The sequence below is a fragment of the Bicyclus anynana genome, chromosome 14 (assembly GCF_947172395.1).
Source record: "Bicyclus anynana chromosome 14, ilBicAnyn1.1, whole genome shotgun sequence".
Taxonomy (NCBI): Eukaryota; Metazoa; Arthropoda; class Insecta; order Lepidoptera; family Nymphalidae; genus Bicyclus; species Bicyclus anynana.
The window spans coordinates 4,961,304-4,978,994 of NC_069096.1; the positions used below are offsets into that span (position 1 = coordinate 4,961,304).

Here is a 17,691-nt window from a genome sequence, read left to right on the forward strand (position 1 = left end):
AAAACCTTTTCGGAGTTAGTTAATAAATAAATACTTATAGGATTACTTAAATAATTATGGATTTCCAAGCGATTGATTTTACAAATTGCAGCGCAGAATAAATAAATCGAATGCCGAATGTACCTGTATGTGATTTTATATGCAGAATACTGAAGTCTAATGCGAGACATGTGTGCCAACACTGATCTACGACATTATAGTCCCAGAGCCTGTCATTGTAAGAGCTTCGTCATTGTATAAAAGCTGGAATTTTGTCAGCTCATGCTCTTATCTTAAGTAGCAAGTAGTTGGAAAATTATCTGACTTCAAAAAAAGGAGAAACTTCGTCATTTAATTACCAAATTTGAAAATTCTTTTTTTATTTGATATACTATTCCATATTGGTCAGATTGATTTCATGAAAATCGATTCAGTAATTTTGTTTTAAATTCTATACTAATATTGTAAAGCTTAAGAGTTTGTTTGTTTGTTTGTTTGCTTTAAATTCCTTACTACTGTACTGGTAATCTTAAGAACTACAGGTCCGATTAGAAAATTCTTTCAGTTTCAGATAGCCCATTTATCGAGGAAGGCTATAGGCTATATTTTATCCCCGACTTGATCGAGAGTGTAATTAATAATTTCATAACTTTCGGGGATTTTTCAAAATTTTCAATTTTATGTTAATATTATAAACTGTGGTGGTTTTGGGATATGACCAGTGATTCACTACGGTCCTAACTCCATGGTTGCCTGCCTACCTACTTATTGCATTAGCATGGGTTGACAAACACCCAGCTTTTGCTAAATGACGAAGGCTTGACATTCTCAGGCTCTCGTCCTATTAGCCAGTTATTAACGCACTGTACGTAATAAACACATTCATTACAATTTACGACTAAAACATTGTGTAATGTTATAACTATTCACTGCTAATTTTGTTGTAGTAATCGACACCGCAAGTAATTTCCTATATATCTACATCATTTCTAAATCTAAATCAATATGACTTGTTAATTAGATTAAATAACTACTGAAATTATATAATTACTGAAATCTGAATGCTATCAACATTTTTAATACATAGTAGTAGAGCTGTTTGTATGAGAGATCGTCCAAGGAAGTACCACCGAGCTTATTCCTTTTCTGTTTTTCTTTAGGCTTGAACGGTATGGTTGCCGATGAAATTTCAGTTACAGGAGGATCGGATCGGACATATAGTCTTTCAACTATAATATCTATTGTAAAATTAACCGGTATAGGCAACTGACTACTTAAAAGCTATTAAGTCTTTTTTAATCCACTATCACGTGTTTCAAACAGTGAAGAGGATATCTGCATAGCTGAGAATTTTCTTAATTCTCTGCGTGTGTGAAGTCTGACAATCCGCATTGGGCCAGCGTGGTGAATTATTGGCCTAACCCCTCTCATTCTTAGAAGAAACTCGAGCGCAGCAGTGAGAGGAAACTCGGGCTCAGCAGTGGGCCGAATATGCGTTGATAATGATGATGATGATGATCTACGAAAATGAAGGATTGACCATAGAGGCAATAATACCACCTCATGAACTCATACCTTCATCACTCAAAGAAAAAGGTTGTAATGGGATGCCACAGTTACTAGGCAGGTACAATAAATTCCATCAAAAATACTTCGATTCCTGGTTTTTATAACCAACACATCTGACAGCCATAAAATGTTTCTGTATAAAACCGAGCTATATACCTTTCGGAAAATAACGTATTTATTAGCGCTAGTGAACATTAAATCATTCATAATTCCATAACAATACCGTTCCTCTTAAGTTTTCCCAACATATGGCAACACTCAAGAAACGAGAAACAGGCGTGCCAAAAATACAACAACCTACCAAGCAGTTGCAATAATAAACAAAATGTTTGACGGTTAACAATTTAGACCTTACATCATTTTGTTAGCATTCCATAATTCGGAGTTGAACACGTTTTAATGTTAAAACAAAATCAGTTGTTGGAAAAATATACACCGTCCATGAGAACTTCGTCTTTGTAAATAACGTGTTTGTATTGTAAATATGTAGAGCAAAGTTGGCTAAACAAACTTTAAATAAAATGAAGTTATACCTATCCTACATGGATAGGTATAACTTCATTCGTTCTACGAATAGAATAGAATAAATTAATTTATTTGACTATAAAACATAACATTACAAAAAAGAGTAAAAGTTATTAGATGAGAAGTGGCTCGTCGATTCTCTTTCTACAATCACTAACGCTTCAAAAACTAGAAAAATGTATGGGAATGACATGATGAAGGGGAATTATATGTCGTGACGGGTAGCAGCGACAGTGATTGTACTATTATTTTGTGGTAGAAGAAACACCTCGAGCAGCTCCCAGGGTTTGTGACCTTGGGAGTAATTTTTTTTTCCGTTTATAATGCATCAACACTCACCTTCCCTGCCCGACATGTTCTCCATGCCCACACTAAACAATTTATGATAAACAATAATTACAACACAAAACATTGTTGTACAAAATCACTAACGCGACTGGCAGCGTGACGGTATCTACGCTGCCTAACACCCTCTTTTTTATACCAACACTGCTACATCCCCTCCACAATAACATAAATAATGAATATTAATACTACCTGTAGGTAATCGAGAAACTTGTAACAAATACCTACCCGGGTGAAACCGCGGGGCGTCTGCTAGTAATTGATAAAGGTTTAATTTTTAATTTAATCTGTACGGTAGAGTAGAGAGGCTCTCGAGTTGAGATTAATTTATCTGTAGTAGGTATAATATCGATTTCAGTTTCAGTACGATTTAATCTGACCGTAGACTATGATGTATGAGCATTTTACATAATGCATAAGCGTTGACCTGGAACATATAGGGATGTCTAATACAGCAGAAAAACGCGGTTTCACTCGTGTAGTTCCCATTATCGTGGGAATACGGGAACAAAATATGGCCTATTATGCTCTTTGATCATGTAACTTTCTATTGGTGAAAGAATTTTTAAATTGGTCCAGTAGTTTTTGAGTTCATTCGTTAAATACAAATCTTTCTTCTTTTTAATATAATTGCTGTCGCTTTCTGAGATTAGCGCGTTCAAGCAAACAAACAAACAAACTTTTTACCTTTATAATAATAATATAGGTAAGACGTAACGTCAGTCACACACGATCAAGTTAACTGTCAAGTCTGCAGCGCGTTTAGGGATGTGGGCAGTAAAAATAATATCGAACTCTGGATAAAGGTCGGTTAAGGTATTGGTTAGCCTAATTCCCAACCTTGTGTACAATTTGATTTGTACATCCTCGTATTATTTTTTTTTTAATTTCAGGGGTTTTCTTTTACCCCAAAAAGACTGGTACATGTTACATGTATGTATATAATTATCTCCGTAATATAGTTCCAGCTCTGTCGTAGACCGTAATAATCTTCTATACTTATAATAAATCTGTAGAGAGGTCAATTCTGTACATGAAATATATTTCCAAAATAACTATCAGGGGGTGATTAGTAATCGATACTGATGCCAAAAATGCAATCAGTAAAATTTTTGTCTGTCTGTCTGTCTGTCTGTCTGTCTGTCTGTCTGTCTGTATGTTCTTTATAGAAACAAAAACTACTGGACGGATTTTAATGAAAGTTGGTACAATTATTCAACATACTCCTGGGCAGGTTATAGTATACTTTTCATTACGCTACGATCAATAGGAGCAGAGCAGTGAAGAGAAATGTTGAGAAAACCGGAGAAGTTACTCAATTTTTTAAGCTTACGTCGCGTGTACAGCCTTAATGGTTAAAGCTACATAGAAATCATGTATGACGGAAATGTTCTCCTTAAAATTATCTATAAAAACACAACAGCATATATATGTCTATCTTTTATGGTTGACTCACAATAACGCGTGTAACTCCCGATAGCTTAGCAGTTCGGAGCTTTCTGATTATATTTGTCTACTCTTATGTTTATAACACTCATCACTCATCCCTAATAAGAAAGTTAACATTATTACCTATTCAATAAAAAAATAATCATAAAAATCGGTAAAGAAACACCAAAGTTATACATGAAATACGCTAAGCCATTGCGCGTGAATACTAATTCATGCTTTAAGGACTTTAAGGATTATTTTTGTGTAACGGTTGCAGCGCTCGACCCGACTCGCGGTGGGAGGAAAAAATAAAGAAGTGCAGCCTTAATCAGTAGGGTAGGGGTAGAGTAGGGGTTGGGTAGGGGTAGTGTAGGGTAGGGGTAGGGGAGTGGTAGGGCAGGGTAGGGGTAGGGTAGGGGTAGGGTAGTGGTAGGGTAGGGTAGGGGTAGGGTTGGGATAGGGTAGGGTAGGGGTAGGGTAGAGGTAGGGTAGGGTAGGATAGGGGTAGTTGAAAGTTTACAACGACTTTCACGCGGACGAAGTCGCGGGCGTCCGCTAGTATTTCATAATATGCTACATATTACAAGATCGTATGGTTCTTATGGCCCGTTATTCGACTGTTATGGGTATACACTATACTTGGGTAGGATAAGATTATGTCCCTTAATTAAACCCCAAAATTTAATTCAACTCACAATTACGAGTGTGATAATATAATGTATTACCTTAAAACAAACGTGCCTAGGTACTTTGCTCGTATTTCAACATTGTTTCCAGTTTACGTGTAAAATATTACCGCACCAAAGAGAATTTCATAAAGCCGTATAGAATACGTATTCTGTAATGAAAAACTATAACCCGACTACGTAAAAAGGGGTCTAAAAAGAACGAAACAAGAAAACTCTACCATGACCATTTTGTTCCTGTGCATTTCTCTATTTCAATCTGAAATATTTTCTTGTTTCGTTCTTTTTAACCGACTTCCAAAAAGGAGGAGGTTCTACGTTCGGCTATATGTATGTTTTTTTTTTTTTTTTTTATGTATGTCCAGCGATAATTCCGTCAATTATGGACCGATTTTGAAAATTCTTTTTTTGTTTTGAAGGGGTTACTTCCAGGGTGGTCCCATTTTTTTTATGTCAGGATCTGATGATGGCATCCTGGAGAAATTGAGGGGAACTTTCGAAAGTTGTAGAGACGGCTAGTGCGTTTGTTAGTGTTTCCATAAGGTATTTTAAACCACTACATGTTTATGAAGGTTTGGAGTTGGTCTGATGATGGAGCCGAAATACAGACGATGGAACTCGTCAACGATTTACAGCAGTCACCTTTTGTTTGGGCTTGATTAATTTGTATTGCTGAGTACTTTCCACCTATATGGGTTGTGACTTTATTAAGGGTCTGGTGATGAAGACGAGGGACAGTGAAGAGAACTCCTCGACGGTTCACTGTAGCTACCTTGTGTTTGGACTTGATAAATTTGTATTGATGAGAACTTTCCACCTGAATGGATTGTGACTGTATTAAGGGCTTGATGATGAAGACGAGGGACAGTCAAGACAATTGGTTATATTTATATTAAGTGAGGATAAAGGGGGAGAAAAAATTTTGTATACGAGTTAAGGAGTATTTTCAAAATTGGGATTGTAGGACTTAGGTAAATAACGTTTTAGCTAATTGTTTGCGTTTTGTTCACACGCAGTAGGTATGCTAACACTAAAAATAAAAAAATAAAAATTTTAATAAAAAAATTCAACCGACTTCCAACTCAAAAATTAACTTAAACTAAAAAGCAAAAAATAACATCTTGCCTATGTGCTACCTTCTGATCAGTTTGAAGACGGTGCCAATCCAGTGTCGTGTTTTAATTAAAGCTGTTTCTGAAAGAAGCACATAAATTGTGTAGTTTAAACGGGTTTGATTAAAACATCACTGGCTTGGCACCTCCAAACTGATCAGAAGGTAGCACATAGGCAAGATGTTATTTTTTGCTTTTTAGTTTAAGTTAATTTTTGAGTTGAAAGTCGGTTGAATTTTTTTATTAAAATTTTTTTAGACCCCTTTTTACTTAGTCGGGTCACAGTTTTTAAACTTTATTTTTATTTAATTATTTTTTCGTTATCCGATTGAGCCTAGCCTTGCAATATCTACTAGTACCTACGAGTACCTACGTCGCATTCTCATATGAAACGACTGGACCGCGCGAACTTTACGATCGCATTTTAAAGATACATTTTGATTTAAACAATATGATATACATACATATTTGTGTGATAGCCCAGTGGATAGAGAGACGTGATAGCCCAGTGGATATGACCTCTGCCTCCAATTCCGGAGGGTGTGGGTTCGAATCCGGTCCGGGACATTTACCTCCAACTTTTGCAGTTGTGTGCATTTTAAGAAATTAAATATCACGTGTTTCAAACGGTGAAGGAAAACATCGTGAGGAAACCTGCACGCCAGAGAATTTCTTAATTCTCTGCGTGTGTGAAGTCTGCCAATCCGCATTGGGCCAGCGTGGTGGACTATTGGCCTAACCCCTCTCATCCTGAGAGGAGACTCGAGCTCAGCAGTGAGCCGTATATGGGTTGATAACTAACTACATATTTGTAATGTGCTCACCAAGACCTTTCGTTTGGTACCAAACACATAGTCATTATCTCGGTTTAATTTTTTTCGAGGTTAGAATATGAGGTTTAAATTCCGTCATATATTTTTTTATAAAATGATATAGCCTATGTCTCAATTTGAATTATTACGACGCTTTTGACACCTCATTTATTGAAATCAGTAGTTTAGGCACTACGGTGGAACAAACATACATACATACATAGACTGCCAAAATCATTACCCTTCCTTTTGGCTTCGCCGTAGTCGGATAAAAATATAAGAAATAGTTACAAGACAGAAAAACTCAGAGAAATTAATCAATGATCTCGCACGCTTTCGGAGGCTTCTCTGTAGACTCTACGACGTAGAGGTCTAGTTCGTAGATCAGTCACGCAAAACATCAATTACATACGAAACTGGCAAAAAAACGTTAAAAGATCTTGAAAATAAAAATTCAAACCATGGCCCGTCGGTGATAAGTCTAGCCCTTTTAGCATTGAGCTATTGAGGCTAAACTTTAAGCATTTAACCTTCGATTTAGCGTTCCGGTACGATGTCGTGTAGAAAAAGGGAAAAAAAGGATGTTGATTTTCATCCTCCTCTTAAGAAGTTAGCTTGCTTCCATCTTAGATTGCATCATCACTTACCATCAGGTGAGATTGTGAAAAAAAAAGTTTACACAATAAAACAGTTATTTAAAGTATTGAAACTTAAATTTTATTTAGGTTATATCTATAGAAGAAGATAAAATAAATATAAACAATAAACATAAATAATAGGTACTTATATGATTTATGTTTTCGCCAAACCTCTGCAATAAGTAGATTAGATAGTACTTGTAAATATGTATCCTGTGGTAAAACTTAGATACTTTTACTTTAACAATAATAGTATTTCATCTTCTTTGTGACAGTGTGTAAATTCACACAGCCAAATCTAAACATGAAGCTGATTTAAAATAAGAATTAAACAGGTCAAGGATAGCAATTGGAAAAATTATAAAAACAAATGATGAATATTGAACTGATGACATATTAATTTAAAGCTAAGCGGACATGACGCGTCCACTCGCGACGACGATTTGCTCACGTCGATATATTTTTCTTGGAACCCTTGGACCAATATTGTGGTTCATCATAGTCATCACCATATCTTTATTTATTTTATTATTAAAAAAAAAAGAATATTTGAAATATTTTTTATAATGACCAATATTCCCATTCCCCTCAAATTAGTCGGGAAAGAGTGTGCGTGGAGTGGGTATCACAATAGACTAACGTGGTGAGGATTGAATTACCACTCCGACGATGATGATGATGATGATGATGAGTCCAACCGCTCTTACCGTTGAGCTATTGAGGCTTATATCAGCCGGTGAACGTCCACTGCAAGACATAGGCCTTTTGTAGAGACATCCTCCTGCGAGTCGCTTGATGTCGTCAGTCCACCTGGTGAGGGGTCGACCGACACTGCGCTTTTTAGTGCGGGGTCCCCATTCCAACACCTTGGAACCCCAACGACTTATTTTGTCTAACTAAGCCCTCAATCGCACGAGAGTTTTTTAACGGACGTTAAAAACGTGTTTTAAAAACGCTGTCGTGTGAACATATAGGTACTTGGGAGTGCATTTATTGTTTTTGAACGCTTTTTAACGTCCATTAAAAACCTCTCGTGCGAATGGAAGCTTAGAAATAGACCATATGCAACTTCATACTACACACTACGCCCGCCAACGATGGGTTTTCACTCATCGCTTTTTTACGCTAGTGCGAATGAGCCCTAAAGTGCAGTAGTTGATTACTGATTAGACGTAGGTACTAACTAAAATTTGGAATTCATTTAAAGACATACAATCTCCTTTTTATCTAGATCTAAGAGTATAATTCCCCAGATTCCGTGAGACACTTTATTAATGTAGAGTTTTTTTCTGGTTATGTGCATCCTACTGCGGGGGCTAGGGTTGTCAATAATCAGGAAGCTTTGTGTTTATTTACATCATCTCCAGTTCTAATACGTCCAAGATTGACTAGTAGAGACCTGTACAAAACGACTATTGAATCCATAATTAGGTGTAGCTACAAAATAAAGAAAGATTTTATAATAGAGTTATGGCACTAGCGCGTCAAAACTAGCGGCTAATTGTCTTAATTTCATTTAATTATAGTAAAGAACGAAAGTTTATTTGAACAAAATACCTAGATATTGTATACTATGACGAGTTGTGTGTTTAGGATCTTTAAAAACTGTAGGTTTAAACTTTACATATTGGAATTTTAACTGTACATAATGGAATTAAACCCAAAATTGTACATAGTGGAGTAGCTAAATTCGGATAACTTTTTGCGGTTATTTTTTTTGACACGTAATATATCAATATATCTATAGGCATACAAAATTATATATACTAGCGGACGCCCGCGACTACGTCCATCCTTAGACCTCTTTAATCCAGCCCTTACAAGTAACGCTGTCAAAATTGAGTAACTTCTCCCGTTTTCCCAACATTTACCTTCACTGCTCTGCTCCTATTGATCGTAGCGTGATAAAAAGTATACTATAACCTGCCCAGGAGTATGTAGAATAATTGTACCAAGTTTCGTTAAAATCCTTCGACCAGTTTTTGTTTCTATAACGAACATACTGAGAGACGGACAAAAACTTTACTGATTGCATTTTTGGCATTAGTATCGGTCAATAATCACCCGCTGATAGTTATTTTGGAGATATATGTCAAGTACAGAATTGACCTCTACAGATTTATTATAAGCATAGATATAGCTTATTATAAAAATATCTTTTCTTTTTTCACTATTAGTTTTGCTCTGTTTCTAATAATATTTATATTCAGCGTGATACAAATTTCGTAAGGTAGGTATAGACAACCCTAGGACACTGAAAACTTGAAAGTTTTATGAAAGCTATTTATTTCTATTAAACAGGATCATAATATAATTTTACTATTCGTAACAGGATTTTAAAAATTGTATCTAGCTAGGGGTAATATAAACTTGCATTCATAAATATGGAACTTTTAGTTTTTCAACTTTAGATATTGGCTTTTAATTTTTATAATTCAAAATTGTTTTTTTTTATTCTTTACTAGTTAGCCCTTGACTACAACCTCACCTGATGGTAAGAGATGATGCAAACTAAGAAGGAAGCGGGCTAAATTGTTAAGAGGAATCGGCCCAGCCGGGGATCGAACCCAGGACGTCCGTCCTGTAAATCCACCGCGCGTACCACTGTGCCACGGATACCGACAAAATGCAAACAAACGAACAATAAAATTTCAACTTTGTACGTAAAACGGTTTTCGATATTTCGTGAAGATCACCGACATAGCTCAACGAGTCGCGAAGCTTTAGTGGCAATGGGCGGGGCACATAGTTTGAAGAGCCGATGGACGTTGGGGACCCAAGGTGCTGGAATGGCGACTAGAAACGACAGTGTTGGTCGACCCCCCCACCAGGTGGACTGACGACATCAAGCGAGTCGCAGGGATTCGTTCGATGCAGGCGACTCAGGATCGAGATGTTTTTAGTCCCTACAAAAGCCTATGTCCTGCAGTGGTCGTCCATCGGCTGATATGATGATGATGATGATACTGAGATTACCAGAGAATGACTTTGAATGGAGTCACGCACTTGTGAACGATGTGTGTAGGGTTAAAGGATCCTTTGACTGATATCAAACACTCCCCTATTCCACTCTCCCCGCCTATCCCAAGTAACCCATAAAGAATTACACAACAAGAGATGTGGACGGCTCGAACGCCACGAGCACACTGAAGCCAACACGAGATCGAGCGACGTCATATCCGTCACAGACTACTATTTCCTACACTATTTTTTAAAAACATGTAAATTTAAAAACGGCCAACGCGGCGATAACACAATGCATCGCAACGAAAGAGAGCGATATTGTATAATCCGGTCAATTTAAACATTCGAAGTTACATAAATTCCCACCAAGCTGAATATCGGTAAGATTGTTTAAAATATCATTAAAAATAAAATCTAAAAGTTCCCCATTTTTCCCCTGTAAGGAAAAAAAAAATTTAAGGTCAAAGGTCAAAAAAATGAGTTTTTCACGATTTTCAGCAAAACGGTAAGTTTTATCATAAAAATACCTCAGAAAAAACTAATTTTTTTGACCTTTGACCTTAAATAAATTTTTTTCCTTACCTTGCTTGGTGGGAATTTTGTAATGTAACTTTACTCTTATTTTTTGGTTTAATTTGACCGGACTAATATTATCCTGTTGGGCATTAAAAATATGTAATACTTCGTTATTACACGCAAGAGGCCTATGTCCAGCAGTGGACGTCTATAAGGTAAGGTAAGGTACTTCCTTCACGAGATGAGATGATGAGAGAGACGTCATCGCACGTCATACGTATGTTAGGCCTCCAGGTTTATGATCTCTAACAATCAATTTAGTAATTCCGAGTCAGAATTCCGAGTACCAATTAGTCTGCCCACCTTCTTCCCACGCTGATTCCTACTTCAACCCGCATCTTGCTGGCCTATTTGAGATTTGTAGTGTTTGTATGATAGATTCAATTTAAATACTTTTCAGTTAGATATGTGCATATTAAGATATTAAATACAAGCGGACGCCCGCGACTTCGTCCGCGTGGAATTTAGTTTTTCACAAATCCCTCGGGAACAATGGATGAATGGATGGATGGAATGGATTTTTCCGGGATAAAAAGTAGCCTGTGTTAATCCAGGCTATAATATATGTTAATACCAAATAACAGCTACAGCTAATTCGGTTCAGTAGTAGCGGCGTTAAAGGGTAACAAACATCCAAACATCTACACAAACTTTCGCGTTTATAATATTAGTAGGATATCTCAAACCATAAAAGAAAAACATCGTGTGCAAATCTACATACCAAAGAATTTTCTTAATTATACGTACAGGTATACTTCTATATACTTTTCAGTTAAGCATGTGAATATTAAGAAGTTAAATATGTCTTAAACAGTAAAGGAAAAACATCATGAGGAAATCTGCAAATCAAAGAATTTTCTTAATTATACTACATGTGTAAAGTCGGCCATTCCGCATTGGGCCAGCGTGGTGGACTAAGGCATAAGAGACCCGTGCTCAACAGTGATAAGAATATGGGTTGTTAGTGGTGATACTTCTATAATAACTTACTTCCAAAAACTAAAAAGATGGTGGTTATACTTGGACGGTTAAGGGTCTGGGTCCTTGAACCTGGATCTTCCAAAGTCACAACAGTTTAAGCACTTTCTATTTTCTTTTTTTATTCTTTGACAAGTTAACCCTTGACTGCATAATTACTTAACATTGTGTATTAGCAGTATCACACCATATTGAGTAATGAAGCAGTCTAAGAAGTAAGCGGGATTACTTCGTAGAGGCACAATTTTATTCTACCCGTACATCCGATCCGATCTAGAGCCGTGATAGCCCAATGGATATGACCTCTGCCACCGATTCCGGAGGGTGTGGGTTCGAATCCGGTGCGGGGCATGCACCTCCAACTTATCAGTTGTGTGCATTTTAAGAAATTAAATATCACGTGTCTCAAACGGTGAAGGAAAAAATCGTGAGGAAACCTGCACACCAGAGAATTTCTTAATTATCTGCCTGTGTGAAGTCTGCCAATCCGCATTGGGCCAGCGTGGTGGACCAGCCTAACCCCTCTCATTCTGAGAGGAGCCTCGAGCTCAGCAGTGAGCCGTATATGGGTTGATAACGACAACCGATGGTGTCTACATCGTACCGAAACGCTAATTCGCTTGGCGATACGTCTTTGCTGGTAAGGTCAACGGCCTAACGCCTACCACCAGACCAGACCTGAGCTTCACCCGCGTAGTTCCTGTTCCTGCGAGAATATGGGGACAAAATATCGTCTATGACACTCACAAATAACGTGGCTTTCTAGTGGTAAAAGAATTTTCAAAATCGGTCCAGTAGATCCAGAGTTTACGCTTACAATACCACAAACTTTTTTCTATATAATATTAGTATAGATAAAATACTAAACTGCTCGCTGGGAATCGAACCCAGGATCATCTAACTGCGCCAGAGGTCGTCATTATTGACTACCGTACTTATAAGTATTCAGCCTTCATAAAATGTAGTTCAATGAAGCTATAGTCGTACGAAAACCGTATAAATTCATAGTAATACCGTATACATAAATAATTATAATTATTATTTATCCGGATATAACGTTTAATATTTATTTACTGTTCGTATGAATATAATAAATTAATTCGTACGGTTTACGTGTGAACAGTCACTTCCTTAGGCGTCATACAACGTACAAACTTACAAAGACATATATTGTTCAAAGTGGATCAGTTGACATAGGTTTCGCAATTTCCCCGTTACACTGAGCGACAGAACATTGTAGAACGAGAACGTGGGGGCTAGACTTTCCTCATTTTATAAAAGCCGAAAATTTGACCGCTCATGCTCCTATCATACTATAAGTAAGGTAACCAATTATGGTGTTTGGCTGTTGGTGTCATCTGCATATCGAAGGTTATTTAATTTTACTCCACCAATGCATACGCCTCCTTCCCATTGGTCGCAGGTTTGTCTCATAATGTACTCGCCGTATGCGTTAAATAAAATAGGCGGGAGAATGCAGCCCTGACGCACTCCTTTGCAAAAATGTTGGTGGGTTGGAAGGTAATTGCAGTGCTAGAGGAAGACGCACGAACCCAGTCAGTCTCAACAATGCATACAAAACAAATGAGCACTTTCCGTCGTCCTTAAAACATCATCTTCGAGGTTTTAAGGGTTCAGACCCTCACAAGTCCAAGCAAAACGTAGTTCTTTGTGTTGCCTTTTTTAAAAAATCATGTCTCCAAGCGCCAACGACATGTTGGTAGTAATAGACAATAGGGTTAAGACAGGGGTGATATTGCGTCAATTTGAAGTCATTTGTTGCTAAAAACGAGATTTTTCGGGATTTACCGCTCGTCTATTGGGGTCTCCCAACTAACTTTGATACAGGGCCCCAAGGCAAGCTACGCCACTGGTAGGAGCATTGGCTGACAAACTTTTAGCGTTCGCAAGCTGTGCTACTGGTAGGAGCATCGGCTGACAGACTTTTAGCCTTCGCAAGCTACGCCACTGGTAGTAGCATCTGCTGACAGACTTTTAGCCTTCATAATATGTGGAAGGTCCGACCATCACATGCTCTGTCCATTGGTTTCTCTGTTTATCGTTTGTTGACGGACATTTGTCTAATGAGCCAATGCAAATGAAACGTAACACGAACAACCAACAACGGTGTTTGTTTACCCCGTAATGGTTGTGAAGGCTCGCGACCTTTAGATTGTTAGGGCGCGTCAAATCTACCCTCAAAATTCATTAATGAAATACATTAGCGACAAGGTTGCCAGAACCAATGACAATTTTATACTATAAGTAGATCGGTTACGTCCCTACAAAATCTCCGCAAAAAGTAATCCGAATAATAGGCTACAATACTGAGCGCACATCTGCACAATTTTGTCATTAATTCCATTATCATCATCATCATTATCAACCCATATTCGGCTCGCTGCTGAGCTCGAGTCTCCTCTCAGAATATTGGCCTGCCAATAGTCCGCCACGCTGGCCCAATGCAGATTGGCAGACTACACACACCAGAGAATTAAGAAAATTCTCTGGTGTGCAGGTTTCCTCACGATGTTTTTCGTTCACCGTTTGGAGACACGTGATATTTAATTTCTTAAAATGCACACAACTGAAAATTTGGAGGTGCATGCTCCGGAACGGATTCTAACCCACACCATTATATATTTATGTATATATAGTTTTTACACTTCCAGAACACATAACTCGACATTGTAGACGATATTTAGGTATTATATGTTTAAATAACGTTCGTTGTTGACCACAACTAAAATTGAGTTGACTATAAATTTCCTCTTTTGAGCGCCTCATTTTTCATGCGCTAATATCACATCTAACGGTATTTAATATCATTGGTCAGAACAGTGTTTGCTTGGATATTTACAAGCTTCTAAAAATGGTACTTTATTCCATACTCCATATTCTATACTAATATTATAAAGAGGAAAGATTTGATTGTTTTTTCTTTTTTGAATAGGCTCTGGAGCTACTGAACCGATTTGAAAAATTCTTTCACAGTTGGGAAGCTACACTAGATATCCCCGAGGGCTACAGGCTGTATTTTATCCTACACTGTGGGTAAGACGAGTAAAAAGAAATTTCCGCACTTTGAAGGCTCTAAAAAAAAAAATTACAAAATTTTATTTCATGGCTTTATCGTCAAATCTTACTTACATACGCATGCTAAAGTGACATACAAATTTTAATAAGCAAGGTTTTATACATAATCAACCCCTTTTGTAACCAAAATAGCAATTGTAACTATGTGTTTGAAAATAATGTTTTAATGTCATCTATAGAATTCCCATTAAATGAAAATGTTTTTAAGCTAGATGTTCAACTTTGCCTAGTACGATTTTTTTTCAATAGGATCTACATACACAAAAAAACGACAAACATAAGAAAAATAATTAATTAGTCCCATTTTTTGGAAAGAACTTACTTTGCAGTAGAAAAAATTAAACTTTCATTACTTGAAACGACTATTCAAAAATAATTACCGAGTATAAAATCAACGCTTAAGCAAAATTTACAGCATGATTAAACTAAAATTCAAAGATCCCTACCTTTAGTAGGTAGAGATTTTTGAATTTAGTACAAAAATCAAAATAACTTGAAAACCGTAAAATTTCGGCTAACATATACCTATTGCGTTAATTTAGTAGGCCTTGATGTCAGCTATCATCCTGTAAAGTATGTCGTAATATTTACGGGACACCCTGTATAATCAAAGAGATATAATTCGTTATACGACTCACTTCTTGTAAGTATATTTCTTCGCCCCTCGAATTTGAATCCACCAGGTACATATCGCACGACTGTCTCGGCATGTAAACGAAGTGCTGGTAAGCGATCACCGTCGAAGGCTCCCGGCCTCTGAACACTGGCGGATTGAAGGGATTCGCCTCACTGACATCTACGTCCGAGCATGTCCTATTCAGGAACATTTGTCCGATCCCACAACACTTCCACAAGCATAAGCGTCCGATGCACGGACAGCCGAATCGGACGTCCGATCCATCAACGTCCAGAACATACCAACTCCCGTCAACGTATTCCAAACCATCGTAAAACACCGAACCATTTTCAAAAGCGATACCGTTTGTTATGTTCAAACTTTCGTCTCTACTGCAAGGAGTTGACTTCACGAAAACAGTGCCCACGATTATTAAAAATAGCACAATCATGTCTCTTTATAATAACACTTAACTTTTTATTTCAATTAAATTTGTTTAATTAAACATGTTTATTAAAAAAAAAATGTAAAAACAAAATCAAAATATATCGTCTCAAGTCTCTGACTAATAGTAATTTTCACACAATGACTCCTTGTAATCTTTATCAGAGTACGTATGTTTATCGTCGTACTCGTGAGGTAATTCGATGTATCATTTTTAATGTGATAAGAGATAAGATTTGTCGCACAAATGTTTGCAATCGTGGTCGTACGTCTAGCACGCATGAAGCTCATATCCCGACTGACTTGCTCTTGACTGGACCGACTCTATCTACCAACCTATATTCTTGGATAGCTACAAACTGCTAAATATGAATGTAAACTTTGTAGTTTGTTTCATTTTCCCACTGCAATATTTAATCTGAATAACAGTGGTTAAAAAATTCCTCGTAAGAATTGTCAGGGAGTTTTCATTGGTGACTAATTACACCACACGCTGCAAAGCAATTTTGTGTTCCTGAATAGTGCTAGTTGCTACGTATTTACTTTTCTATAATATATTTTTGGCTGTGATAGCCCAGTGGATATGAGCTCTGCTTTTGATTAGGAGGGCGTAGGTTCGAATCCGATCCGGGGCATGCACGTCCAACTTTTCATATATGTGCATTTAAAGAAATTAAGTATCACATGTTTCAAACGGTGAAGGTGAAACATCGTGAGGAAACCTGCATACCTGAGAATTTTCTTAATTCTCTATATGTGTGAGTGAAGTCTGCCAATCTGCATTAGGCCAGCGTGGTGGACTATTGCCCTAACCCCACTCATTGTGGGAGGAGACTCGTGCTCTACAGTGAGCCGAAAATAAGTTGCTAATGATGATGATGATGTCTATACTTTTACTATAAGTATTATTATAAAGAGGTTAATTTGTGGTGTTGTAGGGGATAATCTACTGAACAGATTTTGAAAATTCTTTTACCAATAGAAAGCTACGTTATTTGCGAGTGGCATAGGCTATCTTTTATATCCTTATTTCCACGGGAACAGGAACTACGCAGGTGAAACCGCTGGGCGTCCGCCAGTTTGTAAAAGGAAGCTTCATCATTAGGGGCGGTACATTGTCGATCTAATACAGCTTCTTCTCTACTCTACTAAGCCGGCCCCTGTAGCCAAGTGGCATGACGATTGTCATTCGCCCAGGATACGAACCCAGAACCACGTGATCACAAGTCACATACATTAACCACTGGACCAACGGGACAGGTAAAGAAAGTCAATATTTTTTTAATATTTGTCATCAGTATTTTATTGTTTTTGCATATTACGAACGGAGCAGTCGCTCCAGGAGGCGTTAAATCCTAAAGGACGCCTAAATGGTAAAGAAAAGCGGCCTAAGGGTAGTAGAGGATGTCAATCAAAGTGCCCCGCGCGGACTGCAATTACTCGCTATCTCGAATATATCTATATCTTCAAACTCCGAGAAGAAAAGTACGTCTTGAACTCTTGACCCCGGCTACGTTTTCGTGTTGATTTTTTAATTTTAAATTTGGTGTTTGGTGTAAGTCGACAAATAAATTATTAATTGGCACCATTATAGGTTTTGATCAAGATTATTTAAAACGATGCTTTCCTATTTTGGAAACCTAATAGAAAAAACAAATGTAAGTATGTATCCAACGATATTTTATACAACGATTATAATAGATATGTTACCTACGTGGCTACAAAATTACCGCAAAAAGTGATCCGAATTTAGCCACTAGTTTAGCTACTTTTTTTAGTTATGGGTCAGTTTAATTAATTGTAACTGTGCACGAAAGATGGCATTATACGGAGATGGCAGCTGATGACTCTCTACCCATATTCAATGTACTCTATGACCTGACTGTAAAAAATAAAATTAAGAAACATTTATACAACGGA

At 37.3% G+C, this 17,691-nt stretch overlaps 1 protein-coding gene across 1 annotated transcript in view; it reads right to left on the reverse strand.

Moving 5' to 3' along the window:
- The window catches only part of LOC112049262 (G-protein coupled receptor Mth2-like), a 49,027-nt gene extending 32,972 nt beyond the window's left edge, over positions 1 to 16,055 (reverse strand). Inside the window, exon 1 of the mRNA XM_052885337.1 lies at positions 15,350 to 16,055. Within this exon, the coding sequence (XP_052741297.1) occupies positions 15,350 to 15,778 (429 nt within the window). The 5' untranslated portion in view covers positions 15,779 to 16,055. The remainder of the gene's footprint in view (positions 1 to 15,349) is intronic.
- Positions 16,056 to 17,691: the final 1,636 nt, after the last annotated feature.